Raw genomic sequence first — 13,851 nt, forward strand, 5'->3', positions numbered from 1 at the left:
ATGCTGTGTTGATAACAAGTAGATCCAAGGGCTGAAATACTTTATTTTAGTGATGGGTCAGAATCCAAGCCATGGTCCTAATTTTCTCCCAGAACTTTGTTGGGATGAACAAGTTGAAGCAAGATTCCTCTCCCAGTTTGGGGACTGCACCTGTTTTTATCAAAAGTGAGAAATCAACTCCCTTTTTTGTACCATTGTCTTAAGCTATTTGGAGGGAATATAATGCAAATCCAGATATTTTGGAGGAGAGAGAATATAAATCCCAAAGCTTGGTTCAAGTCCATCACTAAACAGCATGAATGAAATTAATTTATTACAGTGTTTCCTTCAGCCATATCTGTATTCTTTGCAGAAATTCACTTTCAGGGAGAAGGGAGGGAGAACACTGGAAGGGAATAATGGCTCTCTTTGAGTTATGAAGACAGGTGACATATGTTACCTGCAATGAATTCCATATGTTTGCTCAACCTCTTCCGTAACATATACATCATCCTGGAAGGTGAGTGTGATTCACCTCTTCATTCTGCTACATGACTTGGGGAGGCACCTTAGGGCTGGTGCTTGAGGCCCTGCAGAACATATAAACCCAGGCTGCACCGACCAAGAATCTGCTTTATTTTTGCACAGTTTCTTCAGGCAAGCAAGGGGTGCTGGCTGCTGCTCCCCCAGGAAGGGGATTCCAAAAAGTGGATGAGTCAAGCTTTTAAGCCCTACAGCATTGCCCCACTAAGTAGGGCAATGGAAGGAAGAGTGACTGATGCTATCAGGGAATAATGTACATTTGCTTGTTTAGCTCTGACTCAGTGGCACAGAAATGGGTTAGAATAAACAGGCTTTTGCGTGCTTAACATTTAAATCTTTCATTTTCAATGTATTATTAATGGAGAAAATGTTAACTAGTATTTGGATTAATTTGACTAATATATGGTAATGCAATACCTGAGTGAGAATAATTAACTGAGCTGCCCCATTCCACTTGCCTTTGTGAGAAAGCAGAGGGTCTCCCAGGGGAAGAGGAAAGTGAAGATCTGAAAGCCAAATAGTGGCTGAAGCAGATACAGGTATAGCCCTACCCTGGGTTTTCAGAAACCTGCTGAATCCATGTAGCTCTACAGAAGCAGAAGTCCAAAGAAGAGGAGTCTTAATGTGTTTTAAATACAAATCTTAACACAAAGTCACAATACAAAATCCTAACACAAAGTCCTTGACAACAGAGACACTTTGCAATTCTTCTGTTGATTGTGCCGAGAGTTTGATTACAGATAGAAACACAGGCAATTTATTTGTCTTTTGGGCAGTATGTCTAATCACACCAGACAGTTCGTTGTCACTCAACAGTCCTTGGGAAAGATGGCTTGTATTTTTATAAAATGCCATATATCTTACAGGGCAATATGGAAGGTCAGTGTTAGAGCTTTAATCCTCTAATAGAAAAAAAAAAAAAAGTTTAGAGATACCTATCTCCAAAGTCACACTTTGAAGGCCTTTAGTAGTTTAGAGAAAAATATTCCTTGGACAATGCTTTTTAAATTTTACCTTCTGTGAGTTTTCCCATGTTTTCCTCTGAAATAGCTATTATATGCTACTTTCAGAGAGAGAGAATATTATACCTGGACCAAATTTGGAGGCTATGATCCTGATTTAGCAACAGAAAACAGCTTTTATTCCTCTCCATCCATTTCCCTGACCACTACTTGACTAAACACCTAGATGCAGAAAGCTCAAAGAAGAGATTAAAGGAATAGATATCCCCTTGCCAGATCTAGACCTCCAAGTACATTTTTATTTAGTTTGTTGGCATCAGTGACCTTATTTTTCACAGATGCAGGGTTGTGCAGAAGGAAGATTTTTGTAGGTTCACATTCAGCTTTCAACTTATCTTCACAAAAGCTGCAAGCAATATTTTAAGAGCTTTTCTCTTTGAAAGGTTTGTTTAGTTTTAGACTATGATTTTCAGAGCCTAAGTAATGGTTAATCAGATGTATAAAACTCTGTTCTCTGCAGAGGATTCATACAGTTTTATGCATCTTTGGTCATGCACATTTGCTGTGAAAAAAAAGATGTGTTAACTGCAGTTTTGCCAAGTGCAAAACTGTGTACATAAAGTGAATGGTTGCATATCTAAATAAGGTGTGCTCTTGGATGCACAGTTTCTGTCCACTTTTCTGAAATCAGAACATGGTTCTGACCATGAGCAGACAGATCCCTGTAGTGAAGAATAAAACAGAGAGAGTTTCTAAACTTTTGTGTTAGAAAAGAAGATACAGACTGAACTCAGATTGCCTCAGATATCACCTAAAGTTGCATTATCTATACATAGTGGGAACAGAGCCCTCATTAGGCATACCGATAGATGAAAAATTTCTTTGGCAGTGAAAGCTAAAGATGCTTCTTGAGTATATTGACTTCTGTTAGCAATTTAGTGCAAGTCCTGCAGTGAAGACTTACGACAGTAAAAATAACAACTAGGTTGTCCTGCTAGAATCACCAGTGGAAAAGCACTCTTTCTGTCTAACAGTTGCCAAAGATAGCTTTACAACTGTGTAAAAGCTATTAAATACACCAAAAACAAAATTGGTCAGCTTCCTTTTGTTTTTTTTTTTTGCTTATAGATTTTCTACATGTACAGAGAAACAAAATGAGGACCAGGAGGAACTGTCTTCTACTTGCTCCACAAGTCGACAATAGTCGACGCATCTGCCAAGGTCGCCTTGTTCCACAAGCCTTTTCTTCCTGGCTTCCCATCACACATACAGCAGGACAGACTCCAGTTCTGGGAGTCTGCTGTGAAGAAATGGCATCACGAGGTCCCTCTGACACCTTTTCAGTGGTCCCTCCTGCAAACCTGCAGTTTAAATTGGAAGCATTGGGCCTAATTGCTTCTCACAGCCATGCTTATGCCCTTTATTTCCTTATTTGCTAATATATTTTCATTAGCTTTTTTTTTAGTCTCATACCTTACAGCCATTGTCAATGTGCCTCATGGTGTCTTAAGTTTTGTTAACAGCAATGTGTTGCCCCGGTCCTCCAGGTTTTGAATGTCTCCTTTGCTTCCTCAGAAAGCACATGTTTGTTTTGCCCGTTTTGTAAATGAACAAATGATATTTCACTTATTAAATGGTTTTCTAAAAGGCTCTTTTTGGTCCCTGTTTTTTTTTTTCAGAAGTATTTTTTTTTTTAGCTTCGGTGTAGACTTTGTTTCTCCTCAGAAGATACAAATGCAGTATGCAGTTATAAACTATAAAAAAAAAGGCGAGGGTTTAATTCTTTTAAATAACTACTGAAGATATTATATACAATTATTCTGGATATGTCATTCTTTCATTAATAAAATCTATATTTTCATGGCTATTTTGTGAACATTTTTGATATCTGTTTGTGAAGCCCCTACCTTTGAGGGTGGCAAAGGTAAACTTGGGAACTGTAGTATACTAGAAGATGCTAAGAAGAGAATGTTGATGTTTTTTGGTGTTGTCATACAAAACATTTCTGAACAACAGCTTGTCATGGTTGCTAGTCTTACTGTCAGAGATGGCTATTCTTTTTCCAATATGTCGATAAGGTTCTGTGCAGTTAGTCTATATATGTGATTGCCCTGAAACACTGGTTCCAGATTTCTGTGTTCTTAATCAATTAAATGGTTGCAATTAAAAACAGCAACAACAAACCCCGATCACAGCCAAGAAATCACTGAAACCACAAGAAGAGAGGGTATTTTCATGTGATGGTGTTTCATAAATGAACAGATTTCAGCTTCCTGAGTGGGCTACTTTATATAACATCCAGAATAAAATATAATCAAGTTATTGAAAGTATCAGGGCATTAGCCTTTTTAATAGAACAGAATGCCAATCTAAAGTACCTCTTCTTTTGTCTCAGAGAGATGTCAAGTCACTTTAAAGCAGAATAGGTCTGCTTGGGAAAATGCATTTTGGTAATTCTTCACTGGATACGTTTGCGTGCTGAAATCTATATTCAAATATACAATGTGTTTTGTGCCAAGAAAATGACTCCACAGCATGACCATCTGCAAAGCAGAAAATACTCTTGGACAGATTTGGAACTCAGCATGTGGTCCCTGCTGCAGACTGCACACTAGCTAATTTTACAAGAAATCTAGATAACTTTGCACTGGTATTTCTCTGCAATCACTGCCTAGCCAATGAAATGGCATGTAGCTTAGAAAAGTGTGGCAGGCATCTATGTCAAATAACTTCCTTCTCGGAAAGGAAAAAACTTACACACATCCAACTTTTCCAAAGTCTATGCCACTGTTTGGCCATGCAAGTATGTCCAAGATTTCTGTTTTTGCATTGATTTCTTAAATAAGCATTTGCATGTACGAGTCAGATAACTGCACTCTTGACCTAGCAGCTATTTCTGGGTCTGATTTTGAGGCTTAGGTATTTATGCTGCAAATTTGACTTCCTGCAAAAAGAGATGTCAGCTCTTTCCTGCCTAGCAATCCAAACTAGAAATAAGCTTTAGGGTGTTTTCTTCCGTGGGTACGTGCAGGATTGGTGCTGAGAAAGCCATCTCCTGGCTTGGCAGGTTACTCCCATCTCACATGGACACTCTTGCTTTCAAAATATCTTTTCTGAAGTTGCTGGCATTTGCAGGAGAAGTTGTCTGAGTACATTTATTGCTCACAGAATTTCCAGAAACAAAGCAATTGTCCAGTGTGCCTTATCTGAATAGCATTACAATGAGCTGTCACCTTTGTCAGGTCTTTCCTCCATTTCCAGTGCTCATGCACGCTTTTTTAGTGCTGAGTTTGGTTAAATTGTGGTGTGGGGACACCCAGAGTTGGAAAATCTGTACTTCACACTTTGTATGGAGTGCAAGGTCACGTATCATGGCTGTGAGTTGCTTACTGCTCACCTAGCTCCTCTGAGATGCAGTGTACAGTAGTGTGGAGTCTCCTTCTTTGGAGATCTTCAAAACCCGCCTTGATGCAACCCTATGCAACATGCTCTGGGTGACTGTGCAGGGGGTTGGACTAGGTGACCTCCAGAGGTCCCTTCCAACCTCAACCATTCTGTGATTCTGTAATGGCAGCCAAGGTGCCTGGCTAACTGGGCAATGGGCTTCAACCTGCTGTGCCTTTACTGTCCTGGCCTCAGCTGACCTTTATCTGCAAGGTCCCTGAATGAGATGGTTCTAATGAGCTTTGTAATCCTGGTAATCAGCAGAATCCTACAGACAGAAGGCATAGGAGTGGAGGGAACATTGCAAGCACCGGCCACGCACTAGAAATATGACGAGCTCCTAAGCTCTATTTGTCAGGAAAACAAGGAAACTCGCCTTGCTGCTGCAAATAGAAAATGGTGGAGGCAAGTTGGAAGAAAAAGGAAATTGCAAGCAAATATATCTGTCAAACACAGTTCATGTTTCTGAAACAGATATACTCTTTGTGAAAGGCAAAACCTGGAGGCGATCTTAATACACTAAGCAGAGCGTTGGTGGGAACAGAGGTAAAGGCATGAGAGGAGGAGACACAGAGGACAAAGAGACAAATGTCCAAGTATCATATTGATAAGCAGGTGTGTTGTTTGCCCTCCCATTTTTCTAAGATTTATCAGGACTTCTTCTTTAAACCAAAGAATTTTAAACCTGCTGTGCAAGAAAAGTTGGTGACTACTTTTACTACACACTAGTTTGAATTTAAAGAGGCATTGTGGTGATTTGAACTTTGGATTTGGCCCTAGGTAAAAGCACCTAAAACTTAACTATGTTGCGACTACTGATGAATCCATAACATCATTTGTTGAGCCGCTATAAGTTAATTCAGTACATATGACCTTCCTGACTCCTTTGATGCTCCCGTGTATTCACCTAGAGTGTAGATAATATACCATCCCTCTCATGGCATTAAATTCAAGTAATTTTTTTTTTATTATTTTTATCAAGGTGCCTTTTCAAGATTTGGAATATTTTGACAGCTCTTCATGGGCATGCAGTTCATGGTCTTGCATTCTGTTGTTTGTTTGTTTGTTTGTTGGTCATCTTCCAACCTTAAGCATTCTGTGATAAAAAGAGATTTAGCCAAGTAGCTAAGCTGATCACTATTTATGTCCTGAAACAATCTAAAAGATTTGTTTGTAGTTGAAGGATTGGAAAAGTTTGCGCCATATGTAGCTATTTTCCTAATTCAAATTCATTTTCAATGTGAATTTCTTCACTCAGGCTATTAGCATGACAGAAAGAGTGAAGCAAGATTAGAAAAACTGAAGGAACATGTTAATGGCATTCGTTTTCTTAACCATGTAAAATTATGACCACAAATGCAAATATACTTTTGGGTATATGTCAAATATGTCATGGGAGTGAATCACAGTGAACAAATATCGGTTAAAAAGTTTTGTGACAAAACATGTCAAATGTATCACATATAACATGCATTTTATCAGGAACATTTTAGGGTTCTGGTATTATGTCAAGACAGGAGGTTTTGCTCTGTTTGTACAGGTGTACAGTAAGTAGAAAAAAATACATTTTTTTACATTACAAAAAGGTCTAAAGCAATGCTTCTTAAAGATATCTCTTACTGTCAGATTCCCCATGACTTTAATACCTTTTTCCACTCTAATTTTTTGGGTGCAAAATCTATCTGTCGTTTTGTAGATACAAAAATGAGAGTTGGAAGAAGGTATTAAAAATAAATACTCCAATTTACAGTTTGAAAGTTCTTTTGGATATTATCATCTCACGATGCTGTCCCTTACACTTACAGTGACCATTAACTGTTCTACATTAGACTGAAGTAATCTAAATGTGAATGACGTGTTAGTAGTGAGAGAAGACCTAAATGATCCACTGTCTGTCCTCAATTGTGCATGCAAATATGTCTGGAGCTACTCTCTTCCAGTGTAGTTCAGCAGTAAAATGAAGAAACCCATCCACACATCCATCTGCTATAAAGTGTTTTTTTTTTTTTTTTTTTTTTTTTTCCTGTCTCTTCAGGGAAGCAATCAGTCGTGTTTGTGAAGCTGTACCTGGTGCCAAAGGAGCCTTCAAGAAACGAAAGGTATTCTTATTTTTGTTTTAGTGCAGTTGACCATGTTTTTTTTAGTTCAACCCAGAGGAGACTGGGTGCAGCAGGCAGGTGAGTTTAAAAGTAGCTTTGAGAATTGTAGATCATTAATCATTTGAAGTATAGGCTTTTTTCACCTGCTGTATGTAGCCTGTCACCCTTTTGGTCAGGATCTTCCTTTATAGGCGACTAGAACTATGAGTGCATCTAGGAAGTGATTGTGGCTTGCCTTCGTGTTGCCTCCTGCAGAAAATCCCTGCTTGCCTGTGTAGGCTGTTGGTAAAAGGCTCAAAACCATCTAAAGGGGATGCTTTTTCATACAGTGCATGAGTAAATCATGGAAAATGATTCTGGAAGCTTTTGCAGATGCCAAAAATATAAATAGTTTTGCAAGTGGTTAGCTCAGAGCATGGTGGATAGCCCTACTGGTGATGATTATCACCTGAGCTGCTGGTTTCTGGAAATGGAGAGAAGGTACCAGGTGATTCTCAGGTGAAATGAGGTGATTTCTGATACTATTTGCACAAACATCTGCTGCCAGCCTAGCTGTGCCCACAGCTCCCACTTTGCCTTGGCCACATCAGGCTCGTTTTCTTCTCCCAGAGCCATTGCCGACTGCCTGTACTTCACGAGGCCATTGGCAAAGCCAGAACTTGCTTTGGAGCGAGTTTAAGGGGAGGAGTGTAGAATGCAATTAATTGTAGCTGCTATATTAGCTACACAGCTGTTAGCTGCTGTGTAATAGCTGTTGGGTTCAGAAGGAGACTAAGTAGGTGAAGGAAAATTCCTGCTTGCTTTCCCACCTGCCTGGTTATTTAGGCAGGATTCTATCATGAAAGGTGAGACAGGCATCTGGCTTGTGCAGTGGGCAACCTGGCTCCTGGCAAAATAAGGTGATGGAGCAACATATATGTTACTGTGTAATGGAAACCATCTCAGAAATTACAGGGAGTCTCCCTCCCTGCAAATATATCCCATGGCATTTTTAGGTTCTTTGCTTGGTTTTGATTTTTAAACCTGACAATAAAGGTGAAAATTTTGTTTTCCTTGAAAAGCAAAAATGACACAAAATATGACTGCAAAAGTAGGTTAAAACAGAGTCCCAACTGCCTAAAGAGGCACCTTGCCAGATTACTTTTAGAAGTGGGACTGCTTATCCTGCTTATCCGTTGCAGAAAAGGTATGCCGTTTTTAAAATAAGCCTGTCACTGAAATCAGGAATAAACCTAACGCCAATGTAGCATTAAGAAGCAGTCATTCTCTTTAGTATGGTGCTGAATACATGGGGGATATCTCCTTGTATCATGCGTGCTGTAAGCTGTGTTAACCAAACCTTATATTTCTCAGTTATCTACATATGCATAAAGTTTCCCAGAATGATCATACATATTCCATCAACTTCCTAGAACTAATTACAGCATACCCCACCTTTGCGTGTGTGTGTCCTCTGTCCCTTCGGTGATCCCCCTAGTGCTCGTCTTTCGGGGTCCTTCCAATGAACTCTGGGAGCTCACTTCCATATATGGTCTCTCTCATATGGTCTCAGGGACACCTATTTTGCCCCCATTGCCCAGTTTCAGCTCGTTCCTTGAGGATATGGTGGCACTTATCTTTGTCATTGACCGGTGTTTGCTGTTTTGTCTGTACTCTCTCATGATGTTCCAGCAGCAGCTGCTGATTTGTCCATACTCTCTCATGATGTACTAGCAACAGCAGCGAAAATTATGTCCTTGGGTGCATTCTTGTCTGGGGCTTCTCATAACAAGCCTACTGTTTGCTGAGAAATTTTGCCCAGCAACAGGATTACAGCTAAATCTTACAGACAGGTGGCTTTTGCACTTTCATCACTCCCTGTTTTTTTTTTTTTTTTCCTTGCTGCTTCTAGTTTATGAATGTGATTAAAGTGAAATGTACTTCTGTGGGCTAGTTTTTGCACAGCTTGTTTCCCACACTGGGTAGAGGTGATCTTCAGACAGGAGTGCAGGACTGAGGTGAATTAAGGAGGAGGCTCCAGAGAAACAGCATTGTTGAAAAGGGTTTGCATTAAAGAAAGGTTAAGGAAAATGCTAGCTCTGTAGGATGATGATATAATATTAGTGCAGCACATATGTTGCATTTCTGCATCTACATACAAGAAGTATTTAGGTAGTGTATTTTTAATAAACAGAAAGAAAAGAATCTGGAGCTGCATATATGTGAGCTGGAAAGGGTAAAGTGACACATATATGTCCAACTTGTTAATGGGAACAAATCTTTCTAAAGTTGTGGGCAGCTTGTCACCAATACAAATGCAGTGAAAGGCCTGCAAAAGTTACTAGTTCAATTGCAACCTCTCTGGTTTCCTACGCTTTGTACTTACTCCCATTTAGGAGTAATTATTAGCTGTGTAGGGGACCCATATACACAAGTATTTGCTAATACTGACTGCTGAGAAGGTGACAAGTGTAGTGACACTGTGTTTAACTATTTGTGACTGTCCCATCAATATCCCCATCACAGGAGTCCCACTTTCCATGTGGAGAAGAGATAGAGCAGTCGATAAATGCAGAGAAAGCAACAGATTTTTTTTCTAAGGAGCTGAATGTATTTTTCCAGGGTAAGAACACCTAGTTTTAAGATACTGACTTAAGACATTTATCTTGGTCTGCTTGTTTGGCTCCCATGAAGCTAACACTCTGTTATTTCATTCAGATAATACCTACTGAGGCCAAATGTTGATGCATACCTACTTATTCATTATCTTTATTATTATTACTATTATTTAAAAAAGAATGATCTGCAAAGGGAATACAGCAGTCCCAGTGAAATGATCTTTGAAAAGTCAGCAACTTTATAGGAGCCTTTAATAATTCAGCTAACTCTGCATGGGATAAATGTTCATTCCAAGCGTATAGAGAACAAAAATGTGCTTTTCCTTTTCCCCCTCACAGCCTCCAAGTAAAGTTCTTTCCAGCATCTTGGGAAAGAGCAATCTTCAGTTTGCAGGAATGAGCATAATGCTGAATATCTCCACCACCAGCTTAAATCTAATGACGCCTGATACGAAACAGGTGAGTTGAACTGCCATAATAGTAAAGCTTTTGATGAATAGCCTGCTGAACAGTTACTTTCTGCTTGCCAAAAGAGTCAATTGCTTAAAATACTATTGCTCAATAACACTTATGGAGTAAATGAAAAGAGAATATAAAACATAGTAGGAGTCAGCACTGTTGTTTAAGTATTCAGAATAGCTTGGATGAATTATTTTCTTTTGTCCGTGTTTCAAGTAGCTCTTTTTCTGTAAGCAGACCTGCAACAGAAAATGGCATTTTCTGGTGGCAGGAATTCTTGTTCGGCTGCAGTTACAAACTTTTATAGGGCTCAGGATGGAGCAGGTGACTGAAGAAATGAACGCACATCTCCAATTTGTCGTTCATTCTTCCCCTTTAGAGTTTTAAAGGGCAATCTGTTCTTAGGGCGCTGCTAAAAATACAGCCACAGGGATTTTTCAGTGCAGTGAAATGCCCTGTCTTTTAGAAATACAAGGCAGCCTTTCTCAAACAGCCCATTTCTCCTTCTTCTTTGTGCTGAAGGTACATACCGACTTTGGGGAATCACTGCAGTGGATTGTGAATGATGTATGAGATGTGAGAAAAAAAAAGAATCCTTGCTCAGGGTATATATAAAGAGAGAGCAGGCAGACTTGCGTAGTCACTGCTGTGCTATTTGCTGTGAGCTACATACTGCGTTAAGGCACGCAACTTTCTGCCCAGATACAGCTAGCAAGGAAAAAAAAAGAAAGAAAGGATGAAAGAAAAAAAAATCCTGCTGTCCTCAGAAGCCTCAGGATGAAAGGATAAGAAAGGCTACACACCAAATGTATTTAAAAGCTTTTTGTTTATAGTGATTTTTTTACCAATATATCTTTTCATCAATTTTGTTCTCATTTAGAAAATGTTGTAATCTTCTGGAGGGAAAGCACAGAGACTGTGAGGGCAGCAGAATGGCTGGCGGTGCTGGTGTGGGGGGATGTTAAGGCATCCGCACAGCAGGGCTTTTTGCAGGGACGCCTGCCCCAGTCAGCAGCGCAGGAGCTAGGTGGGAACAAGGTCTGTTAGAGAAGTGCCAAACCCTGAAAGTGGCCATGTCTTCAACTGGGTAGAAATGGAGTTAAAACTGATTTATCCCAGGGAAGGATCCTCCCCTAAATGCTTTGTTTTTTTTTTTTGTGGAGAGGTGAAGTAATTTCCAGTGAACTGAAATACCAGAGACTGTTTCTCTCACACCATTCTTTCTGAGACAGACTGCATCTGCGTGCTGGAGGACTGGGGAACATCTGGTTCCTTGGAGATCCCCAGTCTGGCCCTGATCTCCCCTGTTTCTTTTTTCCTGCCAAACATTCCCTTACCCTCCAAGCTGGGTCTCAAGGTCCCAACAACTCTTGTCATTCAAGGCCCATCCAGGAAAGACAGCCTGGACTTCTGCAATAGCCCCTTGTTGCCAGTGGAGGTGGAAGGAGGGACAAGACTGGGCTGTGGGTCCTTGAGCACTGGGCGAGCCATCGCTTGCATCCCTCACAGAAGCTTTGGGACCATAGTAGGGATGGATGAACAGGCTTTTAGTGTGCATACCCCTGCCTCTGGGGTTGTATAAAAAAAGTGCTCAACTTGAACTGATAGTTCAAAAAATCTTTTGGTTGCCTTAACATTTGGAAAATTAATTTTTAAAATAATCTGAAATAATTTCAATTATTCTTTATACTGCTAAATAGAAAGATTAGATTATTTGTGCAGCTTTAGATAGAAATGACACTGGATGTGCAACAAATCCACATTAGCTCATTTTTGACATTAAGATCACTTATTCTTTATAAGAAAAAAAATGAGGGAAATCCCCATTGAGGCCTAAGGGAATAATGGTCATCTACTGAGCATTTAAAAATTAACCATATCTTCTGAGATTGCTGTGAGATAAGAAACAGCATTAATAAGGAACTTTACATGAAAGATTTTTTATCTCTGTCTATTTTTTTCTGATTGCATGAAATGGCAAAAGCCAGAGAAATTCATGTAAGAATTTTTTTTTCCTTCAGGGAAAATAGTTGGTATTTCAGAACTTTAAGATGCAGGACAGGAGAAGAGGGCAGAGAATATGTTTTATAACTGTTTTTTTTTTCCCTAAATCAAGTTTTTTATGGTACACGTTATCTTTTTCAAAGGAAACAATTATTATCCTAATGATTAGTGTCACATACTCCAGATTTTCTAAATAAGGACCCTCTCCTATAGCGAGTGAATTATTTAGTAGCATTCCTGTGACTCAAATGATGAAGCAAACTTTTCTTTAGAGTGACCTTTTCATGCTTGCTTGTTACATGATTTTATTATTAAAAGACTTTGTAAGTTAAGTCTCAAAATAGGAATAGAGCAGAGCTATTCCCCTTGTATTAGAGATTCCTGACAACTTTTCTCTTCTCAGAGAAATATTGTGTTGGTTAAAACTCTACATAAGCAAATTGAATTTTGGCATTTCGAATGCCCTCGGGTGTGCCTGATATTGTGACTGTAAACCTAGATTTGCAGCTAGATTCAAAATTCAATTTGCATATTGCAAACATGTGTATGTTTAACATCTCAAGCATAAAATGGCACAGTAAGTGCTGGAAGCAATGGTAGGATCTGAAGCGGGTGTGCAGGTTGGCACAATTTCATTGATTCCACCCAGGTGGCATCAGCAGAAAAGGGTTTTGATGAATAGGACCCTTTCCTCCATTCATCACTAGCTGTAATAAAGAAAGTGAGCCTTAGCAGATTAAAATTTCTCCAAAGATACTGTATGACAGAGCTATATGATTTACTGGAGTTCTGAGCCCATTTAGCAATCTCCTGCTAGGTTTCAAGGAACCGCAGATTAAAAACGTTCATCCTTAAGTTTGTTTATATTATCATGCCACTCTTTACACTCTTCGTAGGTGAAATGAAGGAGTTATTTTCATCTTAGTTTTGGATTTTCACCCCCACACAAGCCAAAAAAAAAGAAATGAAAAGAGTAAACTGTATGAGAAAACCTACTAACTTGTTCTTATTTTTTTTCTGATCCACACAGATCATAGCAAATCACCATATGCAATCTATTTCCTTTGCATCTGGAGGTGATCCGGTAAGCATTTCTTAAAGCTTCCCCCAACACAGATACGGCTTTATGAGGGCTGTTTGTCAAAATTTATTGCATAGCTTACTGAAAGGAAAATATAAACACAATAGTTTCTGCTTCTTGTTTCATAAATTCTTCTTGACTGTTGCCATCAAGCTTTTCTTGAGGACACCACTGACAAGCAATCATAAATCCTTCTCCTTGAACGGCTGAAATGAAAAGTATCAAAGGACTGCGAGCATTCAAATAATAACTGATAAGAAGCTCTGTTTTTCAGAGCAATGTCAGATAGGTATATCCAGTGAATTTTCATTTCGGCTGTTTTCTTTTTTGTCCTTTTTGCAATAGACATGTTACAATTATTTGTTTTTTTTTTCTTTTCCTCTTTAACTGTGCATTGAGAAAAATGTACTAAGTACTGCTTTCAGATACATTCATAACACACACACAGATGAAGACAAGCTTTGAGAACAAACCCAGATCTGAAACCCAGAATTTTCTTTCCAATTTTGTCAAATATCTACATGTTTCTTTCACACCCAGCAAAGGGCAGACCTTGACTTGAATATTTTTATGAGAAGTCTATCTAAAGTCATATTAAATGGGCTCCAAAAGTATTTCTCACCCAGGAAGAAATGGTAAAATTTTAAAATATGGACAATGCTCAACTAATACCCTAGAGTTTT

At 39.1% G+C, this 13,851-nt stretch overlaps 1 protein-coding gene across 1 annotated transcript in view; it reads left to right on the top strand.

Moving 5' to 3' along the window:
* The window catches only part of SHC3 (SHC adaptor protein 3), a 54,280-nt gene that overhangs the window by 24,139 nt on the left and 16,290 nt on the right, over positions 1–13,851 (top strand). The window contains exons 3-5 of the mRNA XM_010227957.2: positions 6,964–7,027; positions 9,964–10,083; positions 13,118–13,171. Coding sequence (XP_010226259.2) covers positions 6,964–7,027; positions 9,964–10,083; positions 13,118–13,171 — 238 coding nt within the window. The remainder of the gene's footprint in view (positions 1–6,963; positions 7,028–9,963; positions 10,084–13,117; positions 13,172–13,851) is intronic.

Source organism: Tinamus guttatus, unplaced genomic scaffold (assembly GCF_059628265.1).
Source record: "Tinamus guttatus ecotype Peru unplaced genomic scaffold, ASM5962826v1 Tinamus_guttatus_pri_ptg000076l, whole genome shotgun sequence".
In the NCBI taxonomy this organism is placed as follows: domain Eukaryota; kingdom Metazoa; phylum Chordata; class Aves; order Tinamiformes; family Tinamidae; genus Tinamus; species Tinamus guttatus.